At 41.3% G+C, this 22,999-nt stretch overlaps 1 protein-coding gene across 1 annotated transcript in view; it reads left to right on the top strand.

Moving 5' to 3' along the window:
• EXOC4 (exocyst complex component 4) overlaps positions 1–22,999 on the top strand; it is an 826,096-nt gene that overhangs the window by 19,372 nt on the left and 783,725 nt on the right. Inside the window, exons 2-3 of the mRNA XM_059074406.2 lie at positions 908–1,097; positions 12,324–12,518. Of these exons, the coding sequence (XP_058930389.1) occupies positions 908–1,097; positions 12,324–12,518 (385 nt within the window). The remainder of the gene's footprint in view (positions 1–907; positions 1,098–12,323; positions 12,519–22,999) is intronic.

Below are 22,999 nucleotides of genomic sequence, written 5' to 3'. Positions count from 1 at the left end.
ACAAGGAGTCCCTCGGTAGGGCAGCTGTGGGTTGGCTGCTTTAGTGGCCCAATGATGTAATGGCAGTAGCTTGGCATTTTTCTTGGCTTCCCCTTCCAGGATTATAGTATGGCTAATGTATGATTATCTTAGTTTTGTATAACAGTACCCAGTGTTGGGAAAAGGGACCTGCTTCCTGTTAACCTTCTTGTAAGAAAACTACTCCTAGGGGATTCCCTGGTGGCACACTGGTTAAGAATCCACCTGCCAATGCAGGGAACACGGGTTCGAGCCCTGGTCCGGGAAGATCCCACATGCCGTGGAGCACCTGGGCCTGTGTGCCACAACTACTGAGCCTGCGCTCTAGATAGATCCCGCGAGCCACAACTACTGAGCCCGCAAGCCACAGCTACTGAGCCTGCACGCCTAGAGCCCATGCTCTGCAATGAAGAGTAGCCCCCGCTTGCCACAACTAGAGAAAGCCTGTGTGCTGCAGCAAAGACCCAAAGCAGCCAAAAATAAATAAAATAAATAGATAAATAAAATATTAAAAAAAAAAAAAAAAAGAAAACTACTCCTAGAAGTCCTTAGGTCTCACTGGCTAGACTTGTCACTGGTAAGGGGAATGCAAGTACTTGAATTCACTCCAACAAATCAAGACCTACCCAGGCTCTTGCAGAGCTCATGCTGCCTGTTACCTGATTATGCCAAGGGGAAAAGTGAAGAGAAAGACTCCTTGGATTGGCAACCAATAAATCCATTTAGATAGGCTACTGGAATTTACTGTGCAGGCGGTTTCATATTTTCTCTTAGTAACTTGTTTCATTTCCTAGTTAGTGAGGTGAATGTGCTCTCGTTGACTAACTCATCCTTCGTCTACTTTTGGGTTTTAAGTTTGCCTCAGCTTGATATATTCTGTCTTTACCAGGACCCTGTCTACCAGTGATGATGTTGAAGACAGAGAAAATGAGAAGGGGCGTCTTGAAGAAGCCTATGAGAAGTGTGATCGTGACCTGGATGAATTGATCGTGCAGCACTACACAGAATTGACAACAGCCATTCGCACGTACCAGAGCATCACAGAGCGCATCACCAACTCCCGAAACAAAATAAAGCAGGTAAGCCCCCATCCTTCTCATATCTGGTGATTGTTGCATCTACCATTAGTCCAGGTGTTATAGCTTGGAGGTGCCCTGGTAGTGGTAACAGCCTTAATGAGTGATTCATACTGATGCTTTCCAGGTTTCTGGAAAGCCAGGATGCAGAGGATCACAGAGGGCATCTGGCCTTGCTTCTTTTCTCCCTTAAGTCTGATCCTTGGCTTCTGCCTTTCCTTTTCTTTTTAAAATTTAACTTAATTTTATTATTATTATTATTTTTTTGTGGTACGCGGGCCTCTCACTGCCGTGGCCTCTCCCGTCATGGAGCACAGGCTCAGTGGCCATGGCTCACAGGCCCAGCCGCTCGGCGGCACGTGGGATTCTCCCGGACCGGAGCACAGACCCGCGTCCCCCGCATCGGCAGGCGGACTCCCAACCACTGTGCCACCAGGGAAGCCCCCTTTTCTTTTTTAAAAATAAATTTATTTATTTTTTAATTTTTGGCTGTGTTGGGTCTTCCTTGCTGTGTGCAGGCTTTCTCTAGTTGCAGTGAGTGGGGCCTACTCTTTGTGGCGGTGCGCGGGCTTCTCATTGTGGCTTTTCTTGTTGCAGAGCATGGACTCTAGGTGTGTGGGCTCAGTAGTTGTGGTACACGGGCTCAGTAGTTGTGCCTCGTGGGCTCTAGAGTGCAGGTTCAGTAGTTGTGGCACAGAGGCTTAGTTGCTCTGTGGCATGTGGGATCTTCCCGGACCAGGAATCAAACCCGTGTCCCCTGCGTTGGCAGGTGGATTCTTAACCACTGCGCCACCAGGGAACTCCCTCTGCCATTACTTTTCATTGCAGTGTGAAATGGCACAGAGGAGATGGCCTCAACTTAAGGAAGCCTAAAAGGAGTGCTGTTTTAAGACTCTAGGGCCTTTTATTGTTAGAGGCTGTTGTTATAATGTATTAAATGTATTTATTGTGCTCATGTCACACACTGTGTGTGTGTGTATTGCCGTAGCAGTTGAAAATAAAAAAAATTTTTGGTTTTGAGTATGTCACCCCATTTGAAGTTGGTTGTGATTTCTCTGTAGTCATTGTACATTCTTGGTGGGTTTTGAGAAGAAAATCTAACTCACAAATTATTTAAACGTAAATATTTATGAATACTGAAGTTCTTGAATATTATTCTTTAGTAGTGACAAGCATGTATTAATTTTTATTTTGTAATTGTCTTTCATATTTTGGAGCTGTTTCTCTTTTTTGCTTTCTCCCTTCTCTCTTCTTCTCCTTCTTCCCTCTTCTTGGTTCCTTTCTTCTTTTTTTTTAAATTGGGGTATAGTTGTTTTACAATGTTGTTTTAGTTTCTGCTGTACAGCGAAGTAGAGTTCCCTGTGCTACACAGCAGGTTCTTATTAGTTATCTATTTTATACATATTAGTGTATATATGTCAGTCCCAATCTCCCATTTCATCCCACCACTACCCACCCACCCCACTTTCCCCCCTTGGTGTCCCTACATTTGTTCTCTACATCTCTGTCTCTATTCCTAGTTTGCAAGGCAGAAATTGGTTCCTTTCTTCTTTCCTTCCTTCCCTCCCTCCCCTCCCCCCTTCCTTCTGTGGTTGGTCTTTGAAAAACTTTTGGTTCCTGGGTGCCACATCTTTAGTTCCTGAAGGATAAAGTGGGTTCATAAGGGGTATTTTTTATATTTGGCCAAGGAATGAACTGATCAAATAAAGGTAATATACTGTCACATCATAGTTATGTGGTTCTTGGCTATGTATTTTGAGGGTCACTCCTTTACTACCTTGTATTACTGCTCTCTGATAAATAACAATTGCTCCCACTTACTGGGCACTGATTCCTTGCCGGGCAGAATTATGTCTGTTCCCCACTCAACAAATTTAGGGTTTGAACTCTGGTCTCCCTGCTCTGAGGTCCTTGATGCTGGTTTTCAGACATCTTTTAAGCAGTAGCCCCCCATTTCTTTGTACATGAGGTATTTTGTAGAACCCCAACATACCAGTTGCCTCTTGATTGGTATCGGGCTGAGAGATGCAGAGCCTTATGCTGGCTCCCCTCCTTAGCTCTCAGCAGCTGACCCTCAAGCACCTCTGTGGCCAGAGGGCTGCAAAGACCATTTGAAGTGTGCTGCCCCGTGCTGTTTGATTGGTTCGGGAATTCTCTGGATGTACCTGCCCAGTGATGGCTGTGCCTATGGTCTCCTCACATGTTTTCTTCCCTGCCTTCTAGACCTTATGATTTGGTAATACGTACCGAAATGATTCTTCTAAGAATGCTGTTATAGGCGAGTTTCAGCCTTGAAGAGTACAGTTCCACAATCAGTAGGTTCTTAACCTTTTTTGAAGCAAGGTGATGACCGCTTTACATTTTAAAATTAACTGGGCATTTTCAAAAGGAATTCTATAATTCTTAGCCTTTACAAGTGGTGAGTTCATCCTGTGGATTTATCGGTGAAACTAGGTAAAGCTATAGATCAGTAGCTCTGGATTTAAAGTGAACTGGAGTCCATTTTGACCCAACATACTAAGCTCAAGAGGGGTCAGAAAGGGATTCTGTAGAGCTGCTGACCTTCTGGCTTTGCCTCGGGTGATCACAGTAAGAGTGAAGGACCTCTTGGTATTGGTGTTTTCTGATGAGTGTGCTTGACTGGAAGGACTTTGTGCTAATCTCAAGGGAGGCACTGCAGTGGTCTCTGCCTTGACTCCCTCTCACTCTGAGTCAATAGTGTCTTTGCCCAAACAAAGAGTGTTTGCTGGTTCTGAAAAAGAGACTCTCATCTTGATTATTTCACATTTGTTTTAGTAGCCAGTCTTTTCACCGTCCTCCTCATTTTCAAGTATGCTGGAGTTTTGAGCAAAAGGAAACAACAAAACAAACTTTTTTTTATTATATCAGACAGTTGTCAAGAAAGTAAATGTCACTTAACTCAGTGTTATGAACTAGCCTCAATACTGGCAAGAGAAAAATAAAGGGCTAAATCTCTTTTCAAGAAAGCCTTTGATAATTGATACGTGGGAGAAGAAAATTTGGGGGAAAAGTGAAAGGGAATTTGTTTTTATTGTATAATTTGTACCGTGAAAGTCTGTTTCTTATCACCAAGGAAACACTGATGTTTCCCCACTAATCTTTGCCTGTCGGTTTTGGTTTTTAATTGCACTTTAGATTGTATACAAAATACAGGTATGTATATTTTTAAAGTAAAAATGGGGATGATTCAGTAATCATTGGTGTACATCATTTCAGAGCCAAGCAAGATGTTGAGAATGTGTGAATCTGAGTTGAAATTTTCTTTCTGCTCTCTGCCAAAAGAATGGAACGAGGATTCACTCAATAAATATTTGTTGAGGGCTTCCCTGGTGGCGCAGTGGTTGAGAGTCCGCCTGCCGATGCAGGGGACGCTGGTTCGTGCCCCGGTCCGGGAGAATCCCACATGCCGCGGAGCGGCTGGGCCCGTGAGCCGTGGCCGCTGAGCCTGCGCGTCCGGAGCCTGTGCTCCGCAACGGGAGAGGCCACAACGGTGAGAGGCCCGCGTACCGCAAAAAGAAAAAAAAAAAAATTGTTGAGTGCCAGCTATGTGCTGGTGGTGGTTTCGATACTGAAATCTCTTTTAGATTTCCATGTAATGGAAAATACCAGTCCCTGTCCTCGTGGAGCTTACATGCTAGTGGGAAGACACAGGAAAACAAGCAGATGATATTTAGCAACATTGATTTAGTCTCTATATCGTTTGTTTTGTGCTGAGCAGTGGTCTGGGTCCTGGGGTATAGAAGTGAGTAAAACAGACAAAAATTCCTGTCCTCGTGGAGTTTACATTCTAATCCAGAAAGGCAGGCTATAAATTAGTAAGAGGGTATAACAGATGGTAAGAAATGCTGTGCTTAAAAAAAAAAAAAAAAAAAAAAAAAGGAAGGAGAATAGGGAGTTGCTGTTTTGAACAGAGTGGTCAGGGAAGGCTTCCCTGAGGTTATATTCAAGCCAACACTAGAAGAAGGTGAGGGAGAGTCCAGAAAAGCACCCCAGGAAGAAGGAATAGCAGGCACAGAAAGATCCTCAAGCAAGAACGTGGTTGGAGTTTGGGGGAGCAGCAAGGGTGGAGCTGGAGCACAGTGAGAAGTGGGGCGAGTGTGGCAGAGCAGGGCAGGTCACGTGGGGTCTTGATCACCGTAAGGACTTGGGTTTTAACTCTGGGTGTGTGGAAATGATTGTAAGTTTTGAGCACAAGAACGGCACGATGTGTCTAACGTGTTAAAAGGGCCGCTCTAGTTGCTATACTGAGAATAGATTTTAGTGGGGGCCAAGGCAGATGAAGATGTTCACATTCATGCTTTGTTGCCTTTTAAAGCTTGAGAACACGGAACTGTTGACATTTCCCATTTTGGTTTTTCTTTCATTTATGGATTCTTGTTGGTAGAATCTCTGTCCTTGAGGATCATATGAGCTGACAGATAGATTTGACTCTTCTTCGATGCTCCAAACTTCTTTATATCAGTCAAGTCCACTTGGAATTTTTTTGAGATTAAGTGTGCAAATAAAATACCATGTATGATTGATCAGGTCAGTTATGTGGATAAGTAAAATAGTTGGGCTGTCTTACTACTGTTGAGAACAAATGAGATGTTACTGCATTAGAAAACCTCAGAATTTATAGGTTCTACGAGTGTCTCATAATCACTGTTATAGCAGCACCAGAATAGATGAGTATGAATGGATATGAGTTGGGAACTTGGGCCGTATGCTTGTTGGTAGTATTTGAATTTTGAGTGTTTCTTCCATCCTTATTAAGTAGATGAGGTGATACCAGATTTCTTTAAAGATACTAAGTATCCATCTAATGCTTATCATAGAAGCAGGTAAACTGAAGGGAAAACACAGATACTTGTCTCTGTTGTGATGTGTGCCCAAACACTTGACATTTCGCCCCAGTTTCGGCTGTTCTGTTGGTGTGTGATCGAGCTCTTAACTCATTTTTCTTGCCTGTAATTGGAGATAACCATGTGTGATTGTTAAAGTGAAGTTGTTAGGGCTTGATCATTGAGTAATGTAACATTCATTACTTACCATTTAACTAAAATAATTTTGTGACTTTTTATATGAAAGTATATGTTGTGAGGTAGAATTAGAATGAAGAATAACCTTAATTGATATAAAAAAGAAAGTCACAGTAGGACAACATGGTTTTTGGTAGGAAGTTATTTAAGCCCAGACATAAGATAGAAAATCCCAGCTGCTTGTATGAGAAAGGGAATAAAGCCTAGACATGGACATGCTAAACAGTGGGCAAGAATGAGATATCATCATTTAAAATCTAGGCAGTGGTCCAGATCATTAATGCGGTCACAAGAACTACAAGGCAGTCTTTTCATTAAGTTTAACTGTATCTGTATTTGTGTTCTGTGTCCAGACTCTGCAACTCAGAAGGATAGTATTGCCTTTGGAAAAGGTTGAGTGGGGCCTCTCAGAATTTAAGACCTTAAAATGGAAGCTGAAAAATTAAGGAGCAAAAAGCATGAGAAATAAGTTTGAGGGTAATTAAAAAAATGATCTTTAGTTCTAAAGGGCTTTTAAACAGAGCAGTGAGTAGTGTTTCTAACGTTCATTTGTTCTAAGCACTTTCTATTAAGACTATGGGGAAAAAAATGGCTTGGACATGTGTTAGGAGGATACCCATGAAAATGCTTATATGTGGATTTGTTTTTACTACAGAAAAAGAGAAAATATGATTCTGTCTACTTTTAGAAGTAAGAATAACGTTGATTGTTTCATTAATTTTCATTTACCATCCCTTCTGAGGAACTTTACAGGATGTTTCTAGTCTACAGTATCAATGAGGTGCTTGCACTTCTGTCGTATTTTATTACAGATAATATGCACACTTAAAGGCATTCCCCTCCTCCCCTAATACTTCATCCAAGTTCAATGCTTTTCTGATTTTATGACTTAAAAGTTATGGCCTCCAGCACCTCCCCTGTGCCTCCATCAGCGTCCTCCTCTGTCACATGTCCCGACGTGTTGTTCAGCGGCCCCAGTTCATTTTCTCCTCTCTTGATCTTTCTCAAGGCAGGGTTGCAAAAATCTCTATCTCTCTGCTTTCTGTGTCATCTCACATATCCATTCACAGTGACCTCTTGGGCCCTGTGTTCCTCATTTTCTCTTTTTCTAATAGTCTCTAATTAAGGTGACTTAGTTCTTGTTTATTGAAGTTGAAATTCTTGTTTTTTTCTGAACAGGTGATTTGGAGCAAATGAAGTTACTAGAATTCTAAGGAAGCAAAGGAAACTTGTGTTTGAGGAAAGATTTCTTTGCTTGGGTTTTGATGTCATGATTTGAAAAGCTTGACTCTTCATTGATTTATTTAAGGAGGAAACAGTAACAGAATTTTTGAATCTTAACTATCCTGATTAAATTAGAATGGAATTAAAATGCTGTCACCACGTTTCTAAAAGAACAGGTCTTTGAGAAATAAACATTTAGGTGGAATATGGTACCTTTCTTACATTTACCTGCGTTTATTCATTGATGGACATAGCCCTGTTTCTCCCCTCCCTGTTTCAAAAATCATATTTATTGAGCTAGCGTTTACATACAATAAAATGCATTATTTTTAGTTCAGTGAGTTTTGTCAAACGTATATATCCTTGAATATGTTTCCATTGCCCCAGAGACTTCTCTCCTGCTTCTTTATAGGCCATACCCCCCACCCCATCTTGCTCCAAACAAATACTGATTTGAAATCTATCACCATATATTATTTTTACCTGTTACAGAACTTCATAGCGTGTATACTCCTGCGTCTGGCTTCTTTTGCTCAGCATAATCTGGAGATTCTTCCCATTTCTTCCCTTTTATTGCTGACTGGTATTCCCCCTGCCACCCCAAGTTTTAAAAACATTTCTTCATAACTGACTTTCTGATCAAAGAAGTCTCAGGGCAATTTAGTATTAAAAGTTCTTCTAGGGCTTCCCTGGTGGCGCAGTGGTTGAGAATCCGCCTGCCGATGCAGGGGACACGGGTTCGTGCCCTGGTCCGGGAAGATCCCACATGCCGCGGAGCAACTAAGCCCGTGAGCCATGGCCGCTAGGCCTGCGCGTCCGGAGCCTGTGCTCCGCAACGGGAGAGGCCACAGCAGTGAGAGGCCCGCATACCGCAAAAAAAAAAAAAAAAAAAAAAAAAAAAAAGTTCTTCTAGCTTCTTATGTCTGCAGCTTTGGCTAAACCGTTTAGGAAATGGTTTTGGTGATGTTCATTTTCCACACAGCCTGATGCCATTGCCCCCACCCGCAAACACACACACATTCTACCTTCCTTTTCATTTTTCCTCCACGTACTATGCAAAAATGAGGAGTGAGCTGGTTACATTGTATATATCCTAGTGTGAAATGCCATAATGGTCTTGGTCTTTTTTTTCCAATCAGAAGGGAGTTTGCTAAGCTTTACTGACACCCTGTAGGTTTATCTCCCACTATCTGCATCAAGAGCCTAGTTGGGTGTTGTATGACATAAAATGTATTTTTAACAGTTTCCATAGTAACCATTACACACAGAGGGAAAAGCTGAGAAGTATAGAACCAAGGTGATATAAGTAGAATATCAGAAATTAGATTCTGAGAGATTTTAACTAAGATTTAACATAGAATGGATTTAATAGCTAGAGTTCTTAACCCAGGCACCAAGAACTCCTAGAGGATCTAGGAATGGCCTTGAGAAATGTGTCTAAAAAATCAAATAAAACCACAAATGATGATAAAAACCAGCATTTCCCCTACCTCATCCTACCACAGTACTAATTCCAACACTTCAGAGGTATGGAATTTTACTCTTTTAGTTTTTTTTTTTTTTTCCAGATATTTGTATTTCTGTATTTCTAAGTAATATGCTTATACTACTTTTCTGGATTTTTCTATTTTATAGAAATATTTCATATACATTGTATATGAGCTCCAGTTATGGTTCCTCCTTCACTCTTTCCCCCACCCCACCTCATCTTCTTCCCTCATCCTCTCTGTATAGTTGTGTCCTAGTTTTTGGTTAAATAGCTGGTGTGTATTTTATTATAACGACGTAAATATTTACGTCTAAACCATCCAGCATACTAGTTTTGCTTGTGCAATTTTGTTTTCGTTTTCCTTGGAGTTAATGATTGTAAAATCCCATTGCCTTTGTTCTGCATCGGTTTCCCCCTTTCCTGGATCCTCTGTTTCTCCTCTTGTTTGTCTCTTATATTGATGGAGTACATTCTTCAGTAGCTTGCTGAGATATGGTGCATATGAGGTTTATTTTTTAAGAGCTTGCATGTCTGAAAATGTCTTTATTTTTCCCTCACACTTGATTGATAGTTTTTCTGGGAAATAATTCTCTCTTAGGATTTTGAAGATACATTATTCCTTTGTCTTGTAGCTTTCAGTGTTGCTGTTGAGACGCATTCTGATTCACAGTCCTTTGTATGGCTTTTTTTCCTCCTTTGAAAGCTTTTGGGATTGTCTCTATATCCTTGTGTTCTTACCAGTCAGGATAATGTGCCCTGGGTCTTTTCTTACGCCATTGTCTCGAACACTCTGTGTGCCTTTTCAGTCTGAAAGTTCATGTGTTTTACTCTGGAACATTTTCTTTCATTTTATTATTATTTTTCCTCCACTTTGTCTCACTTTTCCTCCCCTGGAATTCTTATTTGGACCTCTCAGATCAACCACCCCATTTTCTGTTATCTCCTGTTTTCCCTTTGTTTTTGGTGTCTTACTCTTTGGAGATTTCAGGAGTCTCTTCTAACCTTTGTATTGGAATTTTTTTCCCATCATATTTTTAATTTCCAAGAGCTGTTTTTCATTCTCTGAATTTTTTATAGCATCCTATTCTTGTTTCATTGATGTAATATCTTTTCCCCCAAGGGATATTAATTACAGCTTTTTAAAATTTCTTTTTCCAGCCTAGTTTCTGTTCCCCTACTGCCCTCAGCACTTTTTTCTTTGTTTTGATGCCTGTCTTTCCATATTACAGGCTTTCCTTGACTGTGTGGTGATCCTTGGCTAACTGTCTGGATGGAGGAGGGAGGTATACTACAAAGTTGAGACGGAGCTCACAGCATGTGGTGGGGCTTGTCTAGCGATGATTGGGTAGGGACCCAGCAGTTTCCTTGGTTGTTTTTCCAGGGGAAAGCCATAAGTTTCCTGTGTTGGGGGTCAAAGTCAAGCTGATTGTTATCGGAGCCAACCTAGGAAGGAGGCTGAAGGTCCAGGGAGGGCTGAGGACCTCACTTGTGGGTGGGCCCACTTTGACTTCATCCTCCTGTTTTCTATCCAGTGCCTCACACCCTCCTCTCAGCTGTCTGGCGTTTCCTGGTCCAGATTCTTTTCTAGTTCAGTTTCTTCAGATTGTAAACCTCCTATTTGGCCAGTGCCGTGGGGGAGGGAATTACATGTCTGTGTGGTTTGATGAGGATGTTGGATGAGGGCTCAAAATACTTAGTTTCAACCCTGTACTCTTGCCTTCAATATTCTTGGTGCCTCCTTTTCAGTGTTAGCAAACCCCACTTGATGCCAGCCATTTTCTTACCAGCTTCCAAGGGTTTCTTGCCATCCTTGCTGTTCCCTCCTCTCTGTTCTCTCTTTTCTTGGTATTTTATGCTAAAAAATATATAGAATTATTTTGCTATCTCTTTGGGATTGATGGAAGGAGTGGAGGTGATTAGAACCTTCTTCAAGATTGTCAAAGGGGTCTATAACTCCCCAAAAAAGCTAACAGTTATTCTTCTGTGCTAATCAAGGCAGATTACAAAACCTGTTTATTCAGGGCTCTTTTGACATTGATAAAAGTATGATTTAGATATTGTCCTAAAGTTGTAGGACTGGATTAGATGCTGTCTCAAGATACCTTCTAATTTTAGCATTCAATCTTCATATTTTCCATGTTTGCTGGAAAAATGTCAAAATTTAGTTTTACAGTCACCAAAAAATAGCATCATGAGTCTGTGGTGTACCACCACACCAAATGTTGTAAAAGAAAACAGATTTTTAATTGTTAAAAACATGGTAGACTTTCTAGGGTGATGGGAATGTCCTATATATTGACGAAGGTTTGGATTATTGCAGGTGTGTATGCATTTGCTAAAACTCATCAAGTGATACACTTTCATGCATAAATTTTACCTCAAACAGAAAACAAAACCAAAACTGTAAACAAACATGAAATTCTAATTTAAATAAAAATACATGTAAAGGAATGTCAAAAGTATATGAAAGTAGTTCTATGAATTGTGAAAGGTCATGATTCTTTTTATTTTTTCATGCTATAAAAATCAAATTTTTAGGGCTTCCCTGGTGGCGCAGTGGTTGAGAGTCCACCTGCCGATGCAGGGGACATGGGTTCGTGCCCCGGTCCGGGAGGATCCCACGTGCCACGGAGTGGCTGGGCCCGTGAGCCATGTCCACGGAGCCTGCGCGTCTGGAGCCCATGCTCCGCAACCGGAGAGGCCATGGCTGTGAGAGGCCCGCATACCGCAAAAAAAAAAAAAAAAAAAAAAAAATCAAATTTTTAATTAGGGTAGAACATGAAAATACACTTATCATGTATATGGTGACTACCCTTCCCTGCACCTCTTCTCCTATGTTATCAATCTGTGTCTAGGCTGGTCAGTAAACTGCAGATCTATGAGAAAGCCTGCGACTGTCTTATTTAATACCTAAAATCAGAATACGTGGAAAAAAATTCTTGGTATGTTTTAATTCCCTTTATTTCACGACTGTCTCTGGAAGCGTCTACTCTTTTCTGGGAACTGGTCTTACCTTCGTTTTAGTCAGTTGAGATGAACGTCCATTCCTTTGTTATCAACTTCAGCTAAAGTTCTAGACCTAGAAGGATGGACCAAGTGACCTATCAGCTGAATAGGAAATACACCAGGAAGAATGGGGAAGGAATAATAGCATGGACTCTCATATCAGTCATTCCCTTCTAGATATATTAACTTTGGTGCGGAACTTCATATTTTCAGAGTATATGCTCTATATCCTGAGTAATTTTCTCATTTCACAGGAGAGAAAATACAGAGAAGTGGAGACCCGAGCAAGTGAGTCTGTGTCATAACCAGGATTAGAATTTCACAAGCAGATTAACCACAGCAGAAAGAGTGGCAGTGATAACTAGGAAATGTTACTTATAGCAGGACTGGTGGAGAATACTAACCAAATTGCGGGTTTAGGCTGCAAAGACTTTGGACTGACCCAAGATTGAAACTGTTCTATTGTAGGTAAAAGAGAATCTGCTTTCATGCAAGATGCTGTTGCACTGCAAACGAGATGAGCTCCGGAAATTGTGGATTGAAGGAATTGAACACAAGCATGTCCTGAACCTGCTGGATGAAATCGAGAATATCAAGCAAGTGCCTCAAAAGCTGGAACAGTGCATGGTCAGCAAGCACTATCTCAGTGCCACCGACATGCTGGTAAGAGCACAGCCTGCGCTCCTGGGCATTTCTGCTAAGATAGAGTGCTTCCTTCTGTTCTCTCTGAATTCTGTCCTGCATGAAGCACATGACAAACTGACCTCTTGGGATTCACGAGCCCTTGCAGGTGAAACCTGCCTGGGTCTCTTCCTAATGTCAGTGTTTGCATTGTCTGCCTTTGGAACAGCGGCAAGAAGTGTAATGGTAAGAAACCAGTACTTAAGTCATGTTGGAATGGTAATGAGAGGTGTTTGTTTTAGTTTCAGAGGAATATAGTTAATGAATCCCATTCTGAAGAATGAAATCTGCATGAGAGAGAAGTTTGGGAGATTTATAAACTATGTTCCACAAATTCTGTGAAGGACTATTTACATTAGGGCTTTGTTTTTTTCCTTTAAGTTGATAAGAAAGAAAATAATTTGGGGGGGAATAATTCTGGAATAACTTTGTCCAGCAGGAGTATTCCACAGCCTAGCCTTTAGCCTGTATCTTCATCCATTCTGCTACTTAAAAAAAAAAAAAATATTTAATTTATTTTTGGCTGCATTAGGTCTTTGTTGCTGCGCGCAGGCTTTCTCTTGTTACTCCGTTGCGGCGTGTGGGCTTCTCATTGCGGTGGCTTCTCTTGTTGCAGAGCATGGGCTCTAGGCATGCAGACTTCAGTAGTTGTAGCACGTGGGCTCAGTAGTTGTGGCTCGCGGGCTCTAGAACGCAGGCTTAGTGGTTGTGCACGGGCTTAGTTGCTTCACGGCATGTGGGATCTTCCTGGACCAGGGTTTGAACCCGTGTCCCCTGCGTTGGCAGTTGGATTCTTAACCCCTGTGCCATCAGGGAAGCCCATTTTGCTACTTTTTGAATTAGGAATGAAAATTCAGAGAAGGCTGCAGCTGGTGGTACATGTGGCCGAGCGTCAAGATAATGAATAAAGAGATAAAAATACACATCTTGCTCCCTAAAAGCGCTAACTTTCCCAGGGCCTGTGGCTGTTAGCAAGGGCTGCTCATTCCACCTCCTCTTTCCTCGCAAACTTCCCTACTTCCTTCTCACGGTTGTCTGGCGACTACGGAAACTCTCAGGAGTAGACGGACTGTATTTGGATTTTCTTTTCACAGCAGGTGAAGGTTCCTTATCTTTGTTTCAACAAATTAGATTGGCTGTAGCACTGGGGGGAAAAAAAAAAACCACTGAGAGGAATTAGTGGGAGAAAAACAGGTTAAATCCTCTAAGTGGTTCTAATTCATTCAGACTTTCAAGAGGAATTTTGCTCTAAGTCTGTCATAAGAAGCTTTAAAGGAAATTTGGTAACCAAGAGATGAGATGTGCCGTGATATTCTCTCATATATTAAAACCTGGTTGTGTGATAGTGAATAGTCAGTTTCCACAGTGGAGGGAGATTAATAATGGTCTCTTCTTTGGAGTGGTAAAATAATTGGGTATTTTCAGTATCTTTATAATGTCGTCTTCCTTAATAATGACTATATGGTGTCCAACAAAAAAATTAGTCACCTCTTTAGCTTTGCTGTTGGTTTATGTGTTAGGAAGGCATATATGTGCTAAATATTCAAGATTCAGCAATCAGAATAGATAAGCTTATATATATTTGTGTGGCATTTACACATCTATTTGAATCATGATTTTTTGTAGTGGGCCTGCTTTTTTTAAAAAAATTAATTAATTAATTAATTATTTTTGTCTGTGTTGGGTCTTTTCTGTGTGAGGGCTTTCTCTAGTTGTGGCGAGTGGGGACCACTCTTCATCACAGTGCACGGGCCTCTCACTGTTGCGGAGCACAGGCTCTAGACACACAGGCTCAGTAGTTGTGGCTCACAGGCCCAGCTGTTCTGCGGCATGTGGAATTTTCCCAGACCAGGGCTCGAACCCATGTCCCCCTGCATTGGCAGGCAGATTCTCAACTGCTGTGCCACCAGGGAAGCCCGGGCCTGCTTTTAAGTAAGTGCCATATATTAAAAATAGGTTGTTAGAACTTATTTTGGTGTTAATTATGTTCATTTTAGGATTTCAGATTTTAGGATTTAGATTAAGGATTTATTCCTTAAGGGCTAATTTATTTAAGAGCTAATTAATAATGAACACTGTCTTTTCTTTTTTTGTTTTGACTTAAGGACCTCATTAAATATTTCTTTAAATTTTTGGCTGTAAGTTATGGAAATTCAGCTATAGCTAGCTTAGGTAAAAGAATTGCTTTACTCATGTAACCAGTCTGCTAAAAGAACAGGAGTATATGTGCAGTGCCGTCTGTATGTTTTTGCATGTTTTTTCATTGTTTTACTATCGACTTTCTTCCACATATGGGCGGGGTTTGGGTGTGTGGGGAAAAGAAGGGTTGTGAGCTGTATTTTAAATTTTTCCAGCTTTGCAGAGAAAAATAATCTTCTGATTAAAAAATGGGGGTCAGATCTAGATTAGGCAGCTTGGGTACTGTGATTGGGAAGGGGGTTCCTGGGGAGTTGTGTGGGAAGGAAGGGCAGTCACCTCTAGAAAAAGAGTAAGTGTGAGCGAGATATTTCCCAGAAGTTCCTCTTTTTCTGTTTGTAGTTCTTTATGTACTCAGGATACTTATCCTTTGTCTGTTAGATGGATTGTAAATATCTTTTCCCACTTGGTGGTATATCTTTTTGTTTAGGGTGTCTTATTAAAAAGTTTTAAAATTTATTTCAATAATGTTTCTCATTCTTTATTTCCTTTGTTATGTGACTTATTTTGACAATTTTTTTAATCCTGCTGTCATAAAGAGAATCTCTTATATCATTGTCTTTAATCCATTTAAAATGTATTATCATATATGGTGTGAACTGGGGATCTAATTTTACCTTCTATGTAGACACTTGGCTCAGACCATTTATTGAATTCATTTCCTACTGATTTATAATTCCATCTTGGTCACGTACCAAGTTTTCACACGTGCGTGGGTCTGTTTCTGAGCTCTTTATGTTGTTCAGTTGGTCTTGTCTGTATCTGCACCAAAACCATGTTATTTTAATTACTATAATTTTATAATATATCTTGATAGCAGGTGAAGACATTCCCTCACTTTGCTATTCAGAACTGTCTGTGCTATTCTTGACCCTTTTCTCTTCCATATGACTTTTGGTATTAACTTGTCAAGTTCCATGAAAAGTGTGATGGTATTTTGATTAAATTTAGGAGAATTTCATCTTTGTAATATCAGGTCTTTCAGAACAGGGTATCTCTCATTTATTGAAGTCTTAATTTGTGTGCTTTATAATAACGCTTAGTAATGTATTCCTTAGAGACAGTACATGTATTTTGTTAGTTTTACTTCTGGCTATCAGCTCCTGGTTGCTTTTTAAAATAGTGGCTCTTTATTAATTATAATTTCTAGTTATTTGTTGCTGATGTATAGGGATGTGATAGATTTCTTTTTTATGAATCGTAAATGTGCTTGAACCTAATCCTTATCCTGCTTGCTTGGAAAATGGTGATTTATTCTTTAAGACTTGGCTCAAATTTCATCAAGTTTCTGAATCTCCCAGGTAATTAGATGCTTCTCTTTTTTTAAAAAGAATTATTATATATTTTTATTGTGGCAAGAATACTTGACATGAGTCGATGCTTTTCTTTGTTTCCATAAGTTGTGTGTATTTCACTGAAATATAATTGCTTTTGTTTGTGTGGTAGGTCATTGAGGGCAGGGACTATATCTTACCTATTTTTTTCTACCCTGTACTTAGCATAATGTACTTCACATGGTCAGAGTTCACAGATGATAAGCCAAATGGGTAACTCTGTAGAAGACTTTGATACCACTAAGCAGAGAAAAGGAAAATTCCTCTCTAGGAGCTCTGGTCTGATTTTTTTTTTTTTTTTTTTTGTTGGGGGGGTGTACACGAGCCTCTCACTGTCGTGGCCTCTCTCGTTGCGGAGCACAGGCTCCGGACAGGCAGGCTCAGCGGCCATGGCTCATGGGCTCAGCCGCTCCGTGGCATGTGGTATCTTCCTGGACGAACCCGCGTCCCCTGCATCGGCAGGCGGACTCTCAACTGCTGCACCACCAGGGAAGCCCTCTGGTCTGATTTTTTTCTCCTCTGGTTGGGGTTTCTGTTAGGTTTTGTTTTTGTTTTTTTAATGGCAAGGTTCTCTAGTTTCTAATCATTCCTTTCTGCAGTATTTAAATGGACAACAAAAACAGTAATTATAATAATAGCAAATACGTGTTGAGCCCTCACCATGTGCTGGTACCATTTTAAGTATGTTACATTTGTTAACACTTTGAATTCTCACAACAACCCTACGAGAGATAGGTTTCTGATATTCTCCCCATTTTCCAGAGGAGGTAGTTGGTTTCGATGACCAGAGGGTTTAGCATATTGTAATATACAATGAAGATTTCATGGAGGTAGGATTTAAGATGTGCTCAGAAGGTTGGAAATATTCTTCAATTTGGTCTTTTGTATATGAGTGAACAGTAAGGTCTATAATTGCTCTTTTTTTTTTTTTTTTTTTCCGGTACGCTGGCCTCTCACCGCTGCGGCCTCTCCTGCTGTGGAGCACAGGCTCCGGACGCGCAGGCTCAGCGGCCATGGCTCATGGGCCCAGCCGCTCCGCGGCATGTGGGATCTTCCCAGACCGGGGCACGAACCCGTGTCCCCTGCATCGGCAGGTGGACTCTCAACCACTGCGCCACCAGGGAAGCCCTATAATTGCTCTTTGATTGGACTTCATATGAGAAAATAATCACATTTCTGTTCCCCATGGTTATGTGCTATTAGAAGTAAAATCTACTTAAGGCATCTCAAGGGTCCAAATGGAAATCTTTGCTAAAAGACATCAGAGGAGGACTTACCTGGTGGCACGGTGGTTAAGAATCTGCCTGCCAATACAGGGGACACAGGTTCGATCCCTTGTCCAGGAAGATACTATATGCTGCGGAGCAACTAAGCCCGTGCGCCACAACTACTGAGCCTGCGCTCTGTAGTCTGTGAGTCACAACTGTTGAAGCCCACGTGCCTGGAGCCTGTGCTCCGCAACAGGGGAAGCCACTGCATGAGAAGCCCACGCAGCTCAACGAAGGGTAGCCCCTGGTCGCCCGCAAGTAGAGAAAGCCCGTGTGCAGCAACGAAGACCCAAGGCAGCCAAAAATAAATAAATAAAAATAAATTAAAGAAAAAGTACTTTCCTTTAAAAGACATCAGAGGAGGGCTTCTTTGGTGGCGCAGTGGTTGAGAGTCCGCCTGCCGATGCAGAGGACGCGGGTTCGTGCCCTGGACCGGGTAGGTCCCACGTGCCGCGGAGCGTCTGGGCCCGTGAGCCATGGCCGCTGAGCCTGCGCGTCCGGAGCCTGTGCTCCGCAACGGGAGAGGCCATAACAGCGAGAGGCCCGCGTACCGAAAAAAAAAAGAAAAAAAAAAAAGACATCAGAGGAAAGTGAAGACAGAACAATCTAGTCTTTCAAACCCTTCTGATTTGCTTAGATCTTTTTATCAAGAGATTTTGTCTTTCCATTTTTAAGGCAGGTGCAGATGCCCAGTAATTTAATCCCTACTCAGGTTAATAAATTCAGAGTAAATAAATCAGTGGTGACCCATGGCTCTTGTCAGCTCCCGCAGTTCCTATTTCACCATCAGCCTGGGCTGATAGTTACAGACTTGGTTTCTAGATGGGATATTTATGTCTTTTGATAACCTGAGTATTGCATAAAATAAATTGTCATGACAGGGGATGTCTGCAAATAGGCATGGCCTTTTGTTTCCTCCTTCAAGGTAAACAGCTGCTGTTAGCCTATGAAAAGCTAAAAGTGATCCAACAAGAAGCCTGTATCCGTCACATTGAAATCAGAGACTTGATTAATACTGTAGCCTGTAGCTTTGTGATATGTATGGTTTAAATTAGACCTCTGCAGTCATTGTGCTGGGTTGATGCAAGCGCATTAATGACATAATTTCTGGTTGCTGCATCACATTTCTGCAGTTTGTCCTTTGTATTCCACTCACATTAATTGAAGTAATTTTGCCAGTGAAGCGTGTTTCAAACCTCTGCATTTAAATTGAAATTTTAATTCCCTTATTGTCTTGAAAAGACGGCTGAAAATGCCTTGTTACAGGTTTCATTATCACTCAAAACACTCCAGCTGCTGGTTCTAATGTACAGTGACTGATTAATTCTGGGAAGAATTATTAATGTAAGAACAGCAGCTTCTTCCCAGTGGCATGAGCTAACCAGGAAGGTATTTCATGATAGTTAATATTTTTATGAACTATTTTTTTTAAGGAGAATTTTGTGTGGAAGTCTGCATCGAACTGAAATTGCATAGATGAGCTTTGAAAACCACTTACACAAGTTCTGATTTATCAGCCCATAGAAGTCAATTCATAATTGCATTCAATCAGTGTAAACCAAGCCAGTGTGAGTAGTTTTGAAGCACTTTAGCTGACAGTCACAAGGCTGGTGACTAAAATAAATTTTTCATTTCTAAGGCTTCCTGAGATTGTAGAGATTTTGAATGTCTCTTGATCATTTTGTCTTTTTAAAAATTTATATGCCTTTTTAAAAAGAATCCATAGCTGTATAGTCAGATAAGGATTATTATGATAATTATAATAACAACATATATATGTTGGCTGTCTTCTTCCCAGAGGATCCCAGAGTGCTTTGCTGAAAGAATGGTATGGTGGAATTATTTCACTTACCCTATGAAGATGTGGCCACATCCGGGGTGAAGAGAGTAAAATAGCTATATAATTGCATAGTTTTTTAAGATTCTGTAATAAAAATAGGTATATGTGTCATATTTTTAGTTTACAAAGAGCCTTTGCAATTGTTGGACAACATTCAAGGCTGTGAATGTCAGTGTGGGTCTTAGTGGGGGTCAGGTGGACCTGTGCTTGAATCCCAGCTTTGACCTTTCCTAGCTGGATGACTTGAGGCTACTTATTTAATTTGACTTTGCTGAAAGTTGGAGTTGAGAATAATTGTATGCCCCCAGAGTTGTTGAAGGGATTAAATGAAATATTAAGCTATGTATGTAAAGTATGCACAGTATACATAGTAAGACCTTAGAAATGTTATTTATAACTGATTGATTATGTTTACTGGTACTGTAAGAAAGGATGTAGTGATTGCTATCATGTTATACCCTCAAAAACCCATCTGAGGTGGATTTGTTTTGAGCTGATAAGAGTTGAAGTAGGGCTGGCTAAGTTAGGCATTTTTGGTTCCTTTTCTTCTTGCCCTGAATGAAAGACCACTCCAACATTTTATATGGTCAAGGAATTCCTGCAGGCAGAGATAGGATTTTTCTCAGAAAACAAGTCTAGTCTGCTCTAACACAGGCACCGATGGATGATCAAGACCCCAGAGTTCTAGACCATATTTTCGGGATTTTTCCTGAACAAATTTCAGTTTCTGTGTCATCAGTCACCTCTTCAGCCTACATCAAGTATATGTTCGGTGGGTACCCACTGACTGTCCAATTATGAGCAAGGTAATTTGTTGGTAAACTACCCAAGACCAGTTTGTTGCAAAATCTAGTCTTAGGTGACTAGATGTGTTAACCTCTTGGGCATTGTAATCAGATACAAGCCAGTTCACTATAAGAGAGTGCTTATCACAACTGTTGATTTTAATATCAGAGTAGTTGATGTTCAGTTATTCTTTCTGTCACTGCTTAGATGGCAGGACCAGTGGACCAGTGAGGTTGGTCCTGTTGGTGCCAGTAAAACTGTGTCATCAGCAAAAAAAACGAATTCCTGTTTTCTCAGATTATGGGCAGGCAAGGGGTGACCATGCATCCACTGATTCATGTACAAGGAAAAAGGGGCCAAAGTGCATACCCCTTTCATCTGGCTTGAAAGATTCTGAGAGCCCACAGGACTGATTTTTCCTATCCTGACTCTGGGAATGGTATTGAGGTGAAATATCAGGAGCCAAAACTCTAGCGAACTTATTGGACCCAACCCGAAAGTGGTTCAGTGACTGCAAAATGTTTCAATATTCCGTATAGATTTCCCTACATGATAAAAAACAAAATGTATCAGTGATCTATAATGAAACAGTCACCGTTCAAGCCCATCTGTTCCTAGTGTGGAATACTGATCTGAGAGACTGATGCCAGTGTTCTATACTAATAATTTGTCAGCAAAGAATTTGGCGTGTATTTTGATAGACGGACAGATGAATGTGACGATGCCATTGTTGATTACTTGTGTTGTTGATATGTGGATCTGAGAAGGTGGCCTTAAACTTGAAGGAGCTTACGTGCTAGGAGGAAAGGATGATGAAGAAATAAACAGCATCTCATATCATGATCAGTGCAACAGGAGTTCCAGGAATATGGGGGCCGGGAGTGGGGTAGTCTGGTGTGCTATTTTAATTGTCTGGTCAGCCGTAGCTGATTTCAGCTGCATTTGGGAACCCTGAATTCCCTCAAACACCTACATCTGATTTTCTTGGCAAAAAGATGAAGGAAAAGCTGAAGATAAAGTTAGTAAATGAGTAACCTCGGTTTTTGGATCCCAAATTAAGTTAAGTAGCTTTAGTGTGGCAGCATTATGTTTCTCCAAGAGAGTAAAAGTACAGGGCTTTGTAGTAACTACTTTTCGTGCTGCTCATTGCCCTTTTTTTTTTTTTTTTGCGGGCCTCTCACTGTTGTGGCCCCTCCCATTGCGGAGCACAGGCTCCGGACGCGCAGGCTCAGCGGCCATGGCTCACGGGCCCAGCCGCTCAGCGGCACGTGGGATCCTCCCGGACCGGGGCACGAACCCGCGCCCCCCGCAGCGGCAGGCGGACTCTCAACCACTGCGCCACCAGGGAAGCCCCTGCCCTTTTAATTTATGTTTGTTTTTGAAGGCTGGGGTTTTTAAAAGCCACACTGTTTGATAGGCACTGGCTTATTGTAATAGCTTTCCTTCTCTTTTAGTTTTAGTTTGCTCCTTCTATCTGCTCTTCATTTGCCTGTTTTATTTTAAAGCAAGTAGAAATTCGGTTTCATTTCACTAAACCTCATAAGGGTCAGCAGTTTTCAGCTGGCTCACTTGGCTGTAGGGCTGTGGTTCCCAAACTCTGCACATTAGGGAATCCTTCAAGAATCCTAAAGCCCCGGTTGCACCCTAGACTGATGACATTGAAATCTCTGGGGGTGGGATGCTAGCTTCAGTAATTGTTGGCATTCTCCAAGGGATTCCAATGTTCAGACAGATTTGGAACCAGTGATGTGTAGGGTATAGCCTATGCTATGCAATAGACCAAAACTAATTGTCCTTGACTTCATTTAACACTTATATTTGGAACCAAATATTTGTGTAAGGCAGACATCACATGGCAATATTGACCTTTATTGTAGAAGTGTTGTAGGTTGACCAAAGTTACATTGTTGCTGTCCTCTAGTGTGGTTTTTGGATAGAGCTGATGAGTATTTGGCTCTTGGTCTGATTTTATAGCCTGATTATTTGATCAGTATGAGTTTTGTTGAATGGCTAAATTAGATGCTCTCCAGGTTTGAGCTGACTTGGAACTCTTTAGAGCTGTCATCTTGGTGCTCTGATTTCTGTATCTGTACTGTGTGTTCTTATCTGACTTACTGCTGGGATTGAATGGATTGAGATTGGGGCAATAAATTTATTTATTGACAAGTGGTGTCTAGGTACAGCATGGTATAGTAAAAACAAAACGGGTTGAAAAGCCAGACGTTCTTAATTCTAGTCCTCCACCCAACTAGTTGTGTGAGGTTAGACAGATGCATCACTTTCTCTCTGTTTTCCAGTATCCTCTTCTGTAGAGTGGATATACAGATACTTACTCTGTGTACATTATAGAATGGTTGTGAGAATAAAAATGAAACTCTGCACGGGTAAAGTGCTTTGTGAAACAGAAGGCAGTATCCACATCTACAGTGGTGTAGGTCTCCTGATAGTCACCCCTGTCACACGGGGCCAGGGGAAAAGAAAGTGGTAGTCTGGGGCTTCTGATGCTGAGCAGCATTTCTCTCCTAGTTCTACCATCACCAATGCTTCCATGTTGTGATCAGGTTAATCATATGCGCACGTGCTTACATTTACACACTTCAAGTCTGTAGGAGGGATGATCTCAGTCAAGAATAACACACAGGTCCTTTGCTGACATCGTCCTTATGTCTGGTGTCAGCCTCACGTATGGATTTGCTCGAACAGGATTTTGACTGGTCAGTCTGTGGCCAGGTGGGGACCCTAATGTATGTGTAAATGGCAGCAGATGGCAAGGCCCGTGGTTGCTGGGAGCCCTCTCTCAACCTGGTGGTGGTCTGAGAATGCTGATCAGTAGTTTTTGCTTGGTTTTGACAAGATAGGGGGAGCTTGCTAAGGAAGTCTATTTTCTTTGAGATTCATCCCAATACTAATTACTTGTGGTTGCCTAGCTCTTAAAATGAAAAAAAAAGCCATATTTCTCTCACATTCTTTTGTGGGATCTTAATGGTTCATGTTAGTAAAGAGCTGTAGAAGTGCTGAGCATTTCTAATGGATTTGGGG

This window comes from Kogia breviceps, chromosome 9, assembly GCF_026419965.1.
Source record: "Kogia breviceps isolate mKogBre1 chromosome 9, mKogBre1 haplotype 1, whole genome shotgun sequence".
NCBI classification, from domain to species: domain Eukaryota; kingdom Metazoa; phylum Chordata; class Mammalia; order Artiodactyla; family Physeteridae; genus Kogia; species Kogia breviceps.
This window is presented reverse-complemented; position numbering and strand designations above follow the sequence as displayed.